A 17,566-nucleotide genomic window follows, 5' to 3' on the forward strand; every position below is an offset into this window, starting at 1 on the left:
TTGCATTTGCTTGATGTCTGCATTTCAAGTCTTTTGTTCCAAAGTAGTCCATATTGCGATTTCGATAACATTGCGATGTAATAGTGCAGCCTTACTGTCATAGTTCATATTTTTGATAAGATAAGGGTTAAATCCTACAGCAGATAGGAGCACCATCCTGAGTGTGAGCAGCAGTTTGAGAGCAGAGGCCTGCAGTGTGAACGTGGTCCTCCAGCGGGACGACGCAGCCTGAACACTGAGGAGGAGGAGGCTAAGTCTTTTATTCAGCACCTTGGCTTCGTCCCACCAATCAGGCAGATGGAAGCCACTCTAATGGATTGATCACACTTTGCTTTTCTCGCCATTAACAGACCCACTTCAGTTTTTTCAGTTTTTTTTTTCTTCTTCTTCTTTCAGCTGGACGTTTGCCAAGACTCGTTTTACACGTGACTGACAGAACCTGTGACACAACAGTCAATTTCTTACTGTTCCCCCTCTCTCTTTTTTCAAAGTCATAATTAAAGCAAGTGTATTGAAGGTCAGCAAGGTTTTATTAAACTATAAGCCACATTTAGCAGACGGGCTCCTGGGATGTTGGTCAGTCAGTTCACCACTTTAGTCCAGAGTGAAATATCTCAACAAGTATTTGATACCAGTAGGTCAAAATTAAACTTTACACAATATTTGGGTATGTATCCAAATGGCCTCAGCTGTACTTCGTGCTAATTGGCTTATGTTAGCATGCAAAAAATGCTATATTAAATTAAGATGGTAAACGGGATAAACAGAGCCTTTTACTTGATTTTACTTCTTCAGTCTGTTTTATTGTGCCCTAACCACAGACACACACAAGTTTGGGCGGTGGTAGTAAGGATCAAATAACGTTTCCCACGGCAAGTTATTTCTAAAGTTGACTTAGAGTAACCTGAACAGCTGTGTTGATCTCATTTACGCTTCTGGACGTTGTTGTGACTAATATTTTAGATAGTGTATTGCAGAACATAATAACTCTAAATATCAGATGTTTAATCATTTAAAGTACTTCCCTCAAATTGAATTCAAATAGAGCTTTTTTGGGTTTAACAGGATGCATTAAGTTGGAGTTGAACCCTCACCTACCACAGTCGAGCATCTGTTGAGACAGATGGTAAAAGTCGACCTCAGCAGGTTTGTTAATAGCTTCGAGTTAATCTTTATTTCACACAAGGGCCGAAATAAAAATGCCATTTTGTGAATGTCGGTGGCACCAGATGCAGTTTGTGTGAACTCTGTGCTCTCTGCAGTTCAAGCATTTTGCCTCTCGGGGGTTGGATTTGTATTTAGTGTGTTTGGCTGAAGGAGCGGATTTCTCTGTGCGAGGTATTGTTCCCTTCAGTCCCGCGTGGTCAAGAGGATTCAGGGATTTTGAGATTTGCTTCGTGGAGTTTATATCTTGGGAACAAGCGTGTTTAAAACAAATGCAATTGCAGCAGCTTAAGGAAAACAAGCTCAGTAACCGCACACTCCCATTGGCTCATGTTTTATTAAACGGCAAAAAAAAAACCTGCATCTGATTCTCTCTGCACTTGCAGGATCCTGTTGGGCCGTCTAATAGGATTGTAGGGAGTCTGGAGGGGTTTAGTGCAGCCCCAAAAGCTGTCTGGCTGCTGTCTGCATTCAAAAAAACATGATCCAAATGTTTTTCTTTTTCTACAGATCTTGTTGGATTTTGCTGTTAGATTCTTAACGGGCTATGTGACAAGCATCCTCCTGCTCTTGATCTTTTTTGTCGTCCAGTGATCTACAGTACAGTGAAGCTCGGGTAGAGAGCCAAAAAAAAAAAAAAAAAAAAAAAAAAAAAAAAAGCCGCTGCCAAAGTAAAAATAGACTGTGGGATGCAGATAAGGGCAGCGAGAGACGGAGCCGGCCCTTTTTGCGCCAGTGGTTAAGTTGATGGCTGAAGCACCGATATGACACCCAGCTCTTGTCACATGGAGTCACCTCCTCCCTGGACCATAAACACTGTGGAGAGGACTTGTTGTTGACTTCACAGGGACCGGCCTAGTTCCCTCTCGCAGCTAAAGGTTGCATGGCTTGTGGCTCTGCACTGTATGTGTGTGCAGACTTCACTTCAAACACAAACAATGAGCTGGAGAATGTAACAGTGAGACATCAACACCTACAGCGATCAGAGAAAGGGGAGGGGGGGGGAAAGAATAGAATAATACTCCTCTTTCTTTCTTACATATGTTGTTCTTGAATCAGTTCCAACAAAAACTCCTGTTATCTGAAATAAAATGTTTTCAGTTTTGACAAATGCATCAACACACGGGCAGCTGAAAATAGTCCCCTGGGCCTCAGTGGCGGTGGTGGCTGTGGTCAGTGGTCAGTGGAGTAGGAGGCAGCTGGAGCTCCTATTAGGCGGTATTAGCTCAGCGCCCTCAACCGCAGCCACAAACTTATCTGCCGCACTCATTTGCAATGGAAAAAGCAAAGCTGATTGGGGCCTGCCTGCCGGCCGAGGATGACGGGGCCGGAGGAGAGAAGCCTTGCAGGCTCTGCCGTCACCCACTGTGACGGCTTTACTGCTCGGTGTTTACATTAATATACAGTAACGTCATGTGTAAAGTCAGCGGCAGGCGGAGGCAGGATATTTATAAAGCCTGATTTTATTTAACCTCCTGCATTCATTACGACTACGCAATTGATTTTGTGTTGTGTTTTGACTCATCTATTCGGTCATTATTTCCTGCTTTTCCAAACTAAACCTGAAGAATCACTACAATCGCATACAAGGAATAATAATAAAGTGTAGAAAAAAACTTAAAATGTACACCGATGATATCTGGACAGATTTTGAGATCACGGATAACAGTTGTCCAACATGTTTCCTATTTAGACTAGCAAATATTTTTACATAGTACATACATACATAGATAGTACTGGACTTTTTCCAATCAGATCTTTATTTATTTACTCAGGTTGCACTGCCAGTTTAAATAAACCCTTCTGTTGTACGAAAACCTGTTGTTTTGATATTCTATTAATCTATTTTGATGTGTTTAGCCATAATTTTTGTTTGTCAATATCGTACCTAGTTAAAATCTCGGACAAATGCTCCGGGGCCAGGCCATTTAAGGCCTTGAAAACAAACACAAGAGTGTTTGTTTAAAAGAAAACTCCACATGGGAACTTTTAACATAACTTACTCCTCAATGCAAATGAACGTGTTTTCAGCATGTACTCATTTGGGGAATTTTTAAATCATTAGTCAGGGCTCAGTACTGTAATTAGCTTTATGTGTGTGTACAGTTTGTTTTTATTTACATATCACGCATAAAGCTCAGATTCTCATCACTGTTCAGGCATTAAAATCTCTTCTTCTATCAGCTGTTAGACGCTGCTGTCATCGTTCTGCAAATGCACTGAATATCTGTAACGCTGCATGTCAGCAATAAAGCGTGATGTCTTGCAGCAAGGAAAAAAGTCAGACTTTTAGTAGATTTTTATCTAGATTTATATAATCTCATTGATTGTGGCAAGTAACTTTATTTAAAACACAACATCGGGCGCATTGGCTCACCTGGTAGAGCGCGCGCCCATACAGAGGCTTAGTCCTCGACGCAGCAAACTGCGGGTTCGGTTCAGACTTGCGGTCCTTTGCTGCATGTCATTCCCCCTCTCTCTCCTCTTTCATGTCTAAGCTGCTTGTATTTTGACCCTCTAAACGTGCAAAGAACCAACAGCTTTTTACACGATTTTCTTGTAAATATTTAGCAGACAATGAAGTACAAAACTCAATAACAGGGAAATGAGAGGAATCCTTCTTCCCGTCTTAAGAAACCTCTCTCTATCGTCATTATTAAAGTTGACGTGGTGGTAATAGACTTGCTCAGACTTTTATTTATTACCTCCAGCCAAACTTGTGTGTGGGAACCTTGACAAGGTGGAAGAAAAAGTATGCACAGCAGTAACTGGGAGAAAAGCACCCCCGGGCATAAGTTGCTGACATTCTTGCACTCAGCGGTTTGGTGCAGCACTGTATCGTCTACTTACATGATTTTTTTTTCTCTCTCACTTTTCTCGTTTCAGTCATTTCAAGGCAGTCAAGGAAGAGCCTATCTGTTTAATTCAGTGTAAGTATGAGACACACACCTACAATTCACATCTTTTTTTTCTTCCATAGTGGAAAACTTTGCTTTGTTGCTCTTTTTGTACATTTGATTTATTCAGTGTGTTATTTACAAGTGATCTGGGGCTTGTCAAAAAAAGGTAACATGGACTCACAAGAAGCTCATTATTTGTTCCGTGTTCCCACTGGGTGCATTTTGTTTGAGTTTAAAACAGAGTTCAATTGTCCCTTCTTCACCTAAACGTACTGCTTTGCTTTCACACTTGTCTACTCTTGTTTTCTGTGCAGCTGTATTCCGTTGCTGCCACGATGACTGCACACGTATGTCCAAATAATGTTTTAACGCACATGCACGAAATTTAGAACAATGTACAGGCAGGTGGAGCCACAAGCAAAAAGCCCAAAGCCACAAGAAAAAGTTAAAAACAAGGGGTATACAGGTGAAGTTCACATTCCCTACTGCAGAATTTACTGCTGACTTTATTCCCAGTAGTCATTATCGATTATCCGTTTCAACAAACACATTACACTACATTAAATTCACGCTGCAGATGCTTTAGTCCAAAATCCCCCCTACAACCATACAAGCAAACACCCACATTTGAGGTTTGGTGTCTTGCTCAAGGACACTTCAGCAATTGGCTATTCAGAAATTGGAGAAAATTGGGGAATAAACCACATGAAATAGAAATAAAAGTTAAAGTTCCCCTTTTTTTAATACCCTCATCATCGGAAAGAGACATTGCATGCCATCAACGTGCCTCTTTGGCCATTGTCCACAGACATTTTAGCAGTGCACTACTGCCACCACTGTGATTAGGACTGCGTGCACATACATTTTGGGAGTAAGGATTGGTGTCTGATTGTACACAAACTGCACCACAGTATGCTTAAAACCAATGTTGGACCACCTCTGTTAGGTGGAGTTGGGTGGGATATCTTGGTCTGTACATGGGTTCAGAAAATAAAGTTCATATTATCCAAATCTTTGGCAGAACACTTGTAGATGTGTACTTAATTGCCAGTGTGAAAGCAGACGGAACTGCAATGTTTTTTTTTTTAGCATCACAGTGTCTAAAAGCAGTCTGATTCCAGTGTCTGCCAACTACTCCCAGTAAGCACTGATTGATGCTTATTTGCAGGACAAAAACGGTTAAAATATTTAGGGGAAAACTGGGCTGAAGTCTACGTTACATGAAAATGTTTCAACCACAATCAAATGACTAAATTCGAATGTGAACCAGGTCGACGACATGTTTTAAAATAGTCATTGATATATGCTGTTGAAAGAACGATTATATATGTAACCTCACCATTAAAACATGTTCATGTCTGTCCTGGCTGTAGGAGCTGCTGGTTAACATCCATCTCTTTAAACCCATGAGCCACTTTTAGTGGTTTATTTCTTGCTTGGTTGGTTTTTGGACCTTGACTCTCAGTCTTCATGAACCACACAGAAGTTTCTCCCCCCCCCCCTCCCCAGAGGTTTTCAGGTGTCATGGTGCAACTGCTTTGTGCCACCCGACTCTGATTTACATTGTTCCTACCTGCCAGAATGAATTGAATTACAGTCTTAATAAATCATTCACATCATGCCCAATGTGAAAGTGCCTGAAATCCAGTGAAAGATGTGTATGGTGCTTTGCAGGTAACCAGACATTTAGCCCCAAATCAGATACAGTACATTTGGTGGGAAAATGAAAGTTTTGCAGACATTTAGCTTGGTTACATATAATGATTGTTTATTTGTGTGCGGCATTTCCTTTAATTAAAAGCTAATCAGCAGCACAGTGTTTACTGGGAGGGAGTGGTGTGTTTAGTAAGGAAGAAAGTACAAATATACGGAAAAACCAATAGATTTCCCCTACCAAATAAGTATTTATTTAAGGTCCCTACTGAAGTGCAGTTTTGAAGTATTGGCACTGTACAGTAGTATTTCCATTTTGGGAGACTTTATACTTTCCTCCAATACACTTATCTGTAGATATAGTAGATAGAGTTGTCAGGTTAAAAAATAATTTCCAAAATGTAATTTTCCAAAAAGCTTTTTTTGGCAATGTATTGTTGACACTTTGAAAATAATTTCAGGGTATTCAATTTAATCGTTTTAAGTGCCAGAAAATACCCCAAATTGGTGAAATCTAAAGTATGAAAAAAAGCTAATATCACATATATGGAGAAATAGTTTAGATAGAATTAGAATAGAATAGTTTCACCCATTTGTATTTCAAGTTTAGGTCATTTAATAAAATTTTATTCTTAAGTTTGTAACAATGAATACGTTGCACCAGGTACACTTTGACAGGGACTGTTCTTGTCAATGAGTTCTTTCATTTTGAATACTTGAGGACTGTTTTTACTTTAAAAAAAAAAAAAAAAAAAAAAATGGAGCTGCTCTTCTGCTCCTTTGTGAACTTTTCTCCACTTCCTGTCTTCCCTGCAGGGTGAATGTCGGCTGCGGGCCAGCTGAGGAGCGGGTACTCCTCACGGGTTTACATGCTGTGGCTGACATCTACTGTGAAAACTGTAAAACCACCCTGGGCTGGAAATATGTAAGTGTCCTTAAACTCTCACCTGAGCCCTTTACTTGTCCCGTCCGAGTGTTTCTTGATGCGCCACTTAACTTAACGCCTGCTGCTGTGTTGTTGCTCAACTATGTGGTTTCTTGGCTTGCAACGGGACAAATGATACAGGTCAAAGGAACAAGGTTGCACTCATTAAAGCATTGCTCGTTAAAGCCATGGTGACACTTTTCTTTGCTCAGGGTTGTATTTAGGCTCAGAGATTGAGCGCTCTGTGGTCTCCTAGCGTGTAAGATAATTACAGTGCCGAAAGGTTGGCTGCAGACAGCCAGACTGGTACCTCTGAGAATCTACAGTGATTAAATGTCAGGGCATTTTGACGAGGCTTGTCCCGGTAATTGTCTGAAAAAGACTGTAGAAGGGTGTAAGATAACTGAACAAAGTATAAGACAGGGACTCACTTAAAGCCTCTCCTTCAGTGACAAAAACAATTAGAGTCTCAGAAAGGCAGAGCAGAGCAGGGCTGGTTTACAAGACAGAGCAGGCTGAGCCGATAATCAAAGACACAGACTCGCATCGACATCCTGATTCTCATGACGCTTCAGGAGATGTGTTGTCAGACAGGAATTTAATTTCAAAGAGGTGGTTTGGTCACTGGAGGAAAGCTTCATTTTCATTGTTTTCTCTTCGTCTCTAAATTCCAGCTTTTCTCAGATAATAATAATGAGGCCAGATGAATACATGTGTGCATAAATGTGTGCATATTTGTCTCTGAAAATCGAATTCACTGCTGAGTTATTGCAAACTTTATTATATGATGTTTGCCTCCTCTGCAGTGTTGTAAATGCATTTTTTAAGCTTCCTCCATAATTCAGCTAAAACACCTTGTACGTTACTTTGACGACAATGGTTCAACAAAAACAATCTCAAGGTTCACTTACTGGCTTTTTTTCCCGAGCTTTCAACCACATCTCGCGGTCTTGGATGTTTCATATCCTATTAAATTGAATATCTTTAGGTTTTGGACTTTGAGAAACTGGGATGGACATTTTTCACTATGTTTCGCTAACTTCTGACATTTTATAGACCAAACGATTAATCTAAAAATAATTGGCAGATAATTGATAATTAAAGTAATCGTTGGTTGCAGGCCTTTTTACCAACTCATCGTTTCAGCTGTACTTGTGTAAACAGTGAAGTAGTTTAATTTATGACAGAACATTATGTTTTATAAGCTCTTCATGTGTTTTCTATGCAAAAATCTTTATTTGTAAAGTAACTAAAGCAGTAGAAGTATAAAGCGGCATAAGAAGAAAAGACTCAAGTAAAGTACAAGTACCTCAAATTTGTACTTAAATGAAAAAGTAAATGTACTTAGCTATATATATATATATTTTATTTATTTTTTCTTACAGGAACACGCGTTTGAGAGCAGTCAAAAGTACAAAGAGGGAAAGTTCATCATCGAGCTGGCTCACATGATCAAGGACAACGGATGGGAGTGATGCTCCTCTGTTCTTTTTCTGACCATGGAATGCTCTTTATTGAACTGCGTGGAGCGACGACCATCGACCACCCTGACCCCCCTCCCAAAACCCCTTAAACTCCTCCCCCTCCCTCCACCTCACCTCCTTCACGTGCACACCCACCCACCTGGTCATCGTGAAACTGAACAGAACAAATGAGATTAAAAAAAAAACAAAAAAAGACAACGACGAGGAAGCGGAGCAACTGTTGAAAAATCACGTCACAGGAGTCCTGTCGTTACTTTAAAGATTGTGTGTTCTCCTTCGCATCGCCGGAGCTTTTTGGGTTTGACCCCCGCCCGCTCACTCTCACCCCACTCCCCACCACCGAACCAGGCGTAAACAAGTGATTGTGGTGATATGGCGACCACTATGCGAAAGGAGAGAGACTTCACTGAGGGGACACGGCTTTGGTTTTCTTTATTTCGCCCACCAAGCGAGATAGACGATGCTTCTTTTTTTAACGTTATTTGCTATAGTTTTAACTTCTGGGTTTGGTAAGGTTTTGGTTTGATGGCATATGGATGTTACTGGTTAGCATTTTATTTCCCTGTCAAGTCTGTCATGTTTTTTTTTTTCTTTCTTTTGGCTTGTTGTATCTCTGCCTATAGCTGAGCATGCTTTTCTTTGCTAATGTCCAAATGAGCAATCAGGGACGGGTGAGGAGCGGAGGGGAAAGGGAGTTTATTGTAGTTACAAATATGTAGCAGCATATTGCTTTTAAAAAAAAAAAAGTTGGAAAGGATGGGATTGTAGTAGTGTGGGATTTTATTCCTGGTATTTCTTTTTTTCTTTCTTGTGAATTTTCTTTATTCCCTCCCCTTCCCCCTGGTACTTTTCAGGACCCAAAAAGCAATGAAAGCAGCACCTACTATTTGTTTGACATAAATGGATATATATATCTATATATATATATAGATATAGATATATATAAATATATAGATATATAAATAGGTTTAGTGTTTGGCTAAGTGCGATTGTGGCTGGTCCCATTTTGCAGCAAGTGAAAACAACCTGAAAAGAAGCAGAACTAGTTTCTAGACTGGGGAACCTGACATCAGTGGCCACATGTCATAAAGCATTAGGGCAGACTGTATTATTCCATTGTCTAGTAATGGCACACTAAGAGACACAACCACATAAGAATATATATACACACATACTATGATTACATATCCATAAATACTATGAAAATGTTCGTAGTACGTTGATATTGGAACATGGATTCTTAATATATATATTAGCTGTCATGCACATGTATATATGCATATGACTGTGTGTATACATTGTGCATGTGTGTGTGTGTGTTCACGCATTACACAGTGACATACTTGAACGATGCTACTTCGTTTGCACTTTGCAGAGGCCTTTGGTTCATTTCAGTTTAGAGGCAAAAAATGTTGTCCGCTTTCATCTGTTTTTTTTTTTTTTTTTAAATGGCCTTCTCACAGATGAACGACAGATTGTTGGTGACGAAAAGAAAAATTTGACCTGGACGGTTTAAGGGTTTGTTCATCGTCTCTATTAGAAGCTTCTAGATGATCTGGTTTTATTTAAATTATATCGACAAATTCTGCTTTTCCTCTCAATTTTTTGCTTGAGAAAAGTGTAGTTTCCGATTCTTTGCTGCTATCATAGGAATCCTGCCATATCCTTCCCGCTCTTGTAGGTCTTTTGCACTTTACATGCTTATCCGTCTCTCTCTCTCTCTCAAAGCATAATGAATTGTCTCTTTGTGATTTGCCTCCAAGCCGTATGAATCTTGTGCCTCTTCAAAACATGAACAGCCTCCCCTCTTATTTTCTGTTGTGCAGTGCATAACTCCGAAAACCTTTGTGTGAACTGATTTTCTGTTTCAAAATGGCCCTCAAATATAACATTCTCTACCAAAATCCTCATAGAGCTCTTCCCTGTTTTTTTTGTTTTGTTTTGTTTTGTTTTGTTTTGGGGACAACAGAGACTTGGTATACATACATACTTATATTTTCTACGTTAAGATTTAGAGGTGCAAAAACAGATAGATATTCAGTATATTTCTCACCGTAAAGCATAGAGGAGGAGGTTTGGAACACGCGGGATAGAGATTTAAAAAAATCAGCAGTGATTGATTGCTTTGCCGGCAAGGTCAGTCAGATCACACAACTTTTTATCCTAAAAACGATGACAATGCAAACCCTTAATAGTTAGCAGTGATAACTACTTGAAAATATAAAGACATAAACAGCTGAGATGTTGGCCCGTGTTACAGCTTTTGTACATAAAGTTACATATTTAAGGTTTTATACGTATTTCTACTGGGTTAGTTCATTTACTTCCCCAACTTGAAGCACTTTTGTTCAGTGTGCGTGTGTGTGTGCGTGCATGCGTGCGTGCATGCATGCATGCCTGCACTCAAAAGTGAATGTTTAGTTTCTTTTCCTCAGAGAGTTTATTTCTCTTTTTGTTTTTCCTCTTCCTTTTGGTTTGGAAGTGTTTTTATTTGTCCTGTTGTTGTTTTTTTTTTTTCTTTCGCAGCTGTTTGGTTTCTCTCCCGGTGATCTGTGAGGTCAACAGCCAGGTTAGTTTGTTTGAAAGTGATTTATCCCTGTTTTGTTTGTGTTCTGTTAGCTTGTTTATTTAGCTTGTGTGGTGAGAGCCCGTTAGAGGGCTGATGTTTAGGTCTCTGCTGAGCCATGTAGACAACGAGGGCGAGCTGGAATCTCCCACCATGTCGCAGGGAGAGCCTTTATCAAGACCCTTTCGCCACCACAGTCAGTGTCTCCTTTTATAGAGGGCTTTCAGGGGATGAAAAGCACCCTCTGGCAGCCATATTGGAGGTCCTTATCCTTTGGCAACGCTGGCCGTGAATATCTGATTGTATTTCTTGAGAACTTATTCATTTTTGTGCAGGTTTTGACTGAAAATGGAACAGTTACTTCCCTGATCTGTTTGATTTATTGTTTTACTAAATTTTACCTGTTAAGCCTAGTCACTACATCCCAGTTCTGGGGCTGCATTCTTTGAAAGTTTGCATTTTAAACCTCTTAACAGGTCAAACAAGGCCTGGTCTATTTTAAACACTCCTTCAAATGCAGCACTCTGTGTCCCACCAAATCCAATGCACAGACGTTGTTTAAAGAGCACCTGGTTTGACTGACAGCCAGTGATTCAACTTGACAACTGGCTGCAGTGAGGTAGATGTGTACTCCAGGGGGTGTGTCAGTACACCGTGACATCACTGGTGGGTGCGGTTACAGGTGCAACGGAGCATGTTTACGGACTACAACCATCAGTGATGCTGGGTGTGAAACGTTCCACCAGAGAGGGCATTGAAAAAAAACTTTTCAGCCTGGTGTTATGTTACTCTTTATTGGTGTATTCAAGCGGTCTTTGTCGATTTGTAAAGTCGGGAAATACAGTGTGACCTCATTGATATTTGTGTTCCTGTGGTCATCAGTGCTGGCAAACTGGCTGAACTGAGTTTGCTACTACTATACACCACTTTGTCAAGCCATTTCCTGATGATAAACTTGAAAAAAAAAAAAAACTGAGACTGAAAGTTAATTATTGGCCTTGAAAACACCAGTTGTCAAAATAATCTCACCACAAGGTCCGTTTGGTGGCTGTTTATGATCTTCCTCAGCAAATACAGTTGAAAATGAAAATGTTTTTTTCCGAGCACTCGTCTGTGTCATCCTTTAAGTGCTCAAGAGGAATGGACATGTGAACATCTACAACTCTATCCTAACTGGGCCGCTCCATCTGCCAAACAGCTACCAAATGGACCTTGTGGTGTGAATATTTTGTCAATTTTCAATCGACTTTAGGAGTGGACAAGGAGCACCTGAATGCACCATTGTTTTTTATGTACGATGATGCTGCTCTGGCCTTCTGGAGGCCAGTTCCTCCGCTCCAGAGGACACTTTCAAGGGGTGCCTCCTTTCGAAAGTTGCAGCTCTTAGTTTGTGATGCAGCAGCTGTTATCTGGTCAGCCAGCATTCACTGTCTGATACGATGATCACATCTGGCTGAAAATGTCAAAATCCAGCCATGTGTTTAGTTTTGACTTTTTCCAAACTCGTAGCGCAAACAGAATGGTACTGGTGACTAAATTTGGAAACAAAAAAAAATATACCTTACCAGACCTTCATGCCGACATTAGTCCAACTTGTTAGCTGTTACATGCACAAAGCCAACTCCTCCAAAGGACCTCCAAGTTGGCGCCAGCAGTGGTTGCTTGCAGAGCCTCTAAACTCCCCTTTGGATTAGTCAGTCTAAGTTGAAGCAACAAAAAGCAGTTGCCAGTGTCACCGCCGGTGTATACCAAATAAGAACCAGGTTCTATCGAATGATCAGTGTCATGTATCAGTGGGCAGGAAGGAAGCCAGGGATCGAGTGTCTCCTGCAGATTCAACTGCTATACCAAAATGAAAGCCGAAAACTCCTGTCATGTATGACATTCTGTAGAATGTTTTGATTCTCTGTATTTAACAGCGTCAAAGCAGCCTAAATAAAACTATTTGCTGCTGAAAAACGGTTTACTTTTAATTATTTTTGTTTTATTGGGATACTGGCTACCTACTTTTTGAGCTCTGTAACTTTCTAAAAACATAACCGAAAGGATGTTGATCAAAGGCAAGATGGGTATTCAGGGGAAAAGAATGTACAAGTTCTTTTCTTAGGACTGTTAAACTACAGTTTAAGGTCTAAAGCATGTTGTATTTATAATGGCTATATGTCATGCCTGTTTTATTATTATTTTTTCTTCCTAAATTTAAAAACAAATATATGCTTTTTATTTGACTACATTGCTTTGCATTCTGTCTTAGTAAAGCCATGTCACACATCTGTTTTCACTCTAATGTAAACTATCAGATATCACAATAAATTTTCAATGGCATAAAGTTGTGGATTGTTTGAAGTCGTCATTCATTTATAGGATAAAACCATAGACTGTATAATATTAATGGTCTAGGCATCCGGTTCGGCGAAGTGCTGAAAATGCGGAAGTGCCTTAAACTTGCATTCTATCTGAATTCCAGCAGGGGGAGACACATGCGGTTGCAAAAGGAGGTCGGTTTCTGTAGAAGTCTGAGAAAGTGACCCACTTCTCACTTGATTTATCTCTGTAAAAGATTTTCATAATGAGTTTATGGTCTCAATTCTAGTTTGATGTCTTCTGCAACACAGAGTGATGTTCATTTTTTGAATTATGGTCTCGTTGATTTTCAAATCGGCGATAAAGCAGGGGATGTTTTAGGGCGTGGCTATGATGTGATTGCCAGTGAAAGTGTGTAACGTAACGTAGAGTGTAAGGGCTCCTCCCTCACTCCTCCCTCTCGTCTAAAATCGTCACATCCGCAACCAGGACGGCTGCGGCCATAACGGCAAACTCAACGACTCTTAGCAGATCTCCACAAACCAATGGGTGACGTCACACATGCTCTGCCCATTAATATTATACAGTCTATGGATAAAACTAATAATAGGAATTCTTTTATTGAGGGACTGCTTTGCAAAGGAAAGTGAACATCTTTATACCTTTAGACATACTTCATGTTCAGAGGAATCTTATTTTGAAATAGACATTTATTCACACTTTTTGCATTTTGTTTTTAAACATCTGTCTGTGATGCAGATAAAGAGAAATAGAATTCAATTCAATTTTATTTATAGTATCAAATCATAACAAGAGTTATCTCAAGACACTTTACAGACATAGTAGGTCTAGACCACACTCCATAATTTACAAAGACTCAACAATTCCAGTAATTATAAGTAATTTTGTGTATTATGCAACCATTCTTCACACTTCAAGCGTTTTCATATATGTTGTAATTCCAATCATCTTAATTGTCTATGTCAGTATGTCTTTAAATATCTATTACACATTTTAACTTTTTTATGATTCAGAGGATTTTGCTGTGCAAGCAAAATGCGAAAGCCTTAAAAAACTAAATAAAAAATTTGCCTTGGGATACACTTAATTTGCAAGAATAAACAAAAACAAACAAAACATTGGGCACAAGTTATACAGTATATTTTTTACATTATGAGAGCTATAAAACGTGGAAAGCCACAAGAACATCACAGCTAATGAAAATAAAACAGCATGTTGCAGGAACACCGAGCTGAGTAAAAGGAAGTTGTCTGTGGCGGCTGTGATATGCGTGAAAAGATGATGAAATTAACTTTGTCAGTTTAGCAGAGAGGCAGAACTTATGATTAAATATTACAGGCATGGAAGAAAATATGTCAGAAAATGCCCTTTTCATGTAAAACAATCACTGGAGCATGAAATTCACTGGTCGCACTACTGATGTGTGAGTCTCAGACCGTCAGGCTGGTAGACTGTCAGATAATTAGATTAAAAATGAGAGACCTGCAGAGTTTTCCACTCATGGTGCTACTTTTTTTTTTTTTTTTTTTTTTTGACTGACCTAGAAGTCTACCGTAGTCTGCAGCCAAACTTCCTCTTCACAAGATTTGACAGTCAAAAAATATCACTTCAGTAAACATCTGCATATAACCTAGACAAAGCTGTTGAAAAAAGGGAACTTGTAGCTTTCATTGTGAGTTTTCAACTGTGTTTCTGCATGCCTATGATATACTTCAGTTTTCCCTAAACCATTTATTTGCCAGTAAGCAATTTGCAAATATTATTATTTAACTCAGAGACAAGTACATACCCTTTCTACTGTTTGAAATGTATACTCATCTTTGCTCTCTGCACAAGAAGAGAGAACAATAATCTCATGATATTTGTCCATAAAGCTCACAAGGCTGTAGGTCATGTCTTACAATTAAAAAACTGGTGGAACTAAATACATGTACTCAAGTACTGTACTTAAGTACAATTTTGAGGGTACTTTACTTATTTATTTCCATTGCAACTTCTGCTTCACTACATTTTGGAAGCCAGTATTGTACTTTCTACTCCACTCCATAACTTTAGTTACTTTGCAGATTCAGATTTTGAATAAACAAAATGAATTAACTAACAATTTATGATGTATTATTATGGATTAAGTAGTTGAAATGGTATCCACCTTTACCAGCTGCAATATTCACGAGCCTTGCGCAGACTTTAAATGGAAACAGCACTCAACCAATTGCCTTGGTATTTTGAAGATTAATCATCCAGTGTTATTTTTTCAGGATCTGTAATTGTTTTTATTGATCATCTTTGTCGCATAATGGTTACTTGTCTCCTTCATATAAATGTTTTTTTCTCTTGGTTGGTATGTTGGTTGTGTCTTTGTACTCCCATCCCCTGATCCAAACTGATCTTCCCCCACTGTCCCTAATATAGTGAGTTATGGCGCATTGATCTGCAGGGCTAAAGTTTATAAACCATGTTTCTTTAAAACAAGTGCAAAGACTATAAAGAGCATTAAGATATTATAAGAACATGTATAAAGAAACAAATGTGATGGCATTATAATGTCTGTAATGCAGATTAACCAGGACTGGAACAAGAGACTAAACAAAAGATTGATCTAACCTCATAAAATTGTTCAACTTTATATTTTCATCTTACTTGAAAGAGTGTGAAGGACCGAGGTGATGACTGAATCTCACCTCCGATTTCCCGGGAGCTTATCACACTGTTTAACCTGCAGTTGCTGGAAATGAAGAGGAAGGTGGAAAAATATGAAGAGAAATGAAGAGAAAGGTGGAAAAATATAATTATGTGTTATGAGAGGAACTTTTCACTGTTTATGTGAGATGTGAGGTATGATGGGTGTGTGTGTGTGTGTGTGTGTGTGGAATAAAGAAGCTGGGGGTTAGCAAGTTCAACCATTATTAGAATAAGCTAACTGAAAACAGAAATAAAAATAAAAAACATAAATATTCCATTAGCTTTTGCAAGATGGAGTTTCAAAAGACTTCTTGCCAATCAAAAAGCCATAAACCTCTCTAATTAGCCACGTTTACTTCGTTACGCTTTCAGATTTTGCTCTTAAATCTTCTTGTCCATGTTTACCTGTTGGTTTCATTCTTTCCTTAAGCTTGTTTATCTCTACATCCTCAGTCTGCTTTAGTTCTTGCTCCCTTTAAAAGTAGACCAGCTTCACTCCACCAGCCTGAGGTCACTGGAAGAAACAGAAAAATAAATGGGTTTCATCAGCAGATACATCCGACCGTCTTTAGGGAGGACTAGTCTATATCCACGACATTCAACTTCCTTTTTTCGGTTAGCTTCCGTTTTCTCTGTGTTGGAATTTTATACTCCGGTGGATTTATGAGGACTATGGTTAACGGCTCCTCAGATCTCTGCAGGGTAAATCCAGACAGCTAGCTAGACTATCTGTCCAATCTGAGTTTTCTCTCGCACGACTAAAACAACTTTTAAACGTACACACGTTCCACCAAAACAAGTTCCTTCCCGAGGCTATTTTGCAGAGGCACCGTGGCTCTGCCTGGTGTTGGGCGCCAACCATGACGATTGAGATTGGTTTGGAGAAATGCCAATAAACCAGAGCATGTTTTTCTCCCATCCTGGAATGCTGTGTGGACTAGCCAGCAGTGTTGGGAGTAACGCGTTACAAAAGTAACGCAATTACAGTAATGTATTCCTTTTTGCTGTAACGCAGTAATATAACGCATTACTAATTAAATTTCGGTAATATTATTACCCGTTACAATCTCAGTAACGCGAATTACAACACATTTTAACGCAACATTTTTTAAGAATTTCCCAACACCGCGAAGCATTTGTTAACAGGAAAAAAAAGCCGTGAGTATTATTTTATAACATCTGTGTCCCAACAGGTGACGGTACGTCAGCGCGGACAGCAGTGTGTCCGAGCCGCAGACAGATTTAAACATGTCGGGAATTAATGTTTAGGCTTGCTAGTACACATAAATATCATTGCAGTTTATCAGCCGTGGAGAGTAACTATGCCTGTAGTGGAATGGCTTGACGACCAAAAACTTTTACTGTGACCATTTACTGTTCAATATGTTTCTGTCATGAACGGTAATAATTATTACAGATGCAGTTTTACAAACAAGAAAGTGAGCAACTTAGCTTGACGGACATGTTGCATCCATAGACAGTATTTGTTGCATCAACAACATGCATAACAGTTGCATCTCAGTAAGCTAACAAGAGTACACAAGGTACACAACCGACAACTTCCGTGTAGGCTACTTCAAAATAAAAGCACTTCCTGTGACGGTTCGCAGTAAAACTAAATTACTGTTAAACAAATAAGGTTGTGGACCTTTTCACATATCAGCTGTAAATTAAGTACTGTAAATAATGTAAATAGTGAGTTTTAATCACACTATAATTGACAATTTCCTTTAGACTGTTTTAAACTAAACATGAATTTCTTATTCAAGTGCTTTAAACCAACATTTTACAACAATGCCGTAGTCTACTTCAATACAACTGTAAGGTACTTTTAATTGAGTATTTTCATTTTCTCCTACTTGCCTAT

At 39.2% G+C, this 17,566-nt stretch overlaps 1 protein-coding gene and 1 long non-coding RNA gene across 5 annotated transcripts in view; one reads left to right on the forward strand and one right to left on the reverse strand.

Moving 5' to 3' along the window:
• Positions 1-13,010, forward strand: part of LOC114555488 (protein yippee-like 1) — a 34,334-nt gene extending 21,324 nt beyond the window's left edge. For all 4 annotated transcript variants that reach the window (XM_028577905.1, XM_028577906.1, XM_028577904.1 and 1 more), the window contains 3 exons: positions 4,051-4,094; positions 6,534-6,642; positions 8,028-13,010. In XM_028577905.1, coding sequence (XP_028433706.1) covers positions 4,051-4,094; positions 6,534-6,642; positions 8,028-8,117 — 243 coding nt within the window. In that variant the 3' untranslated portion in view covers positions 8,118-13,010. The remainder of the gene's footprint in view (positions 1-4,050; positions 4,095-6,533; positions 6,643-8,027) is intronic.
• An 879-nt stretch (positions 13,011-13,889) lies between these two features.
• LOC114556118 (uncharacterized) lies at positions 13,890-17,196 on the reverse strand. The gene is made up of 3 exons (XR_003692633.1): positions 17,162-17,196; positions 16,105-16,213; positions 13,890-15,742 (listed from the first exon to the last, which is right to left on the reverse strand). It is a non-coding gene; the product is annotated as an uncharacterized LOC114556118 (long non-coding RNA).
• Positions 17,197-17,566: the final 370 nt, after the last annotated feature.

Source organism: Perca flavescens, chromosome 5, assembly GCF_004354835.1.
Source record: "Perca flavescens isolate YP-PL-M2 chromosome 5, PFLA_1.0, whole genome shotgun sequence".
Lineage (NCBI taxonomy): Eukaryota > Metazoa > Chordata > Actinopteri > Perciformes > Percidae > Perca > Perca flavescens.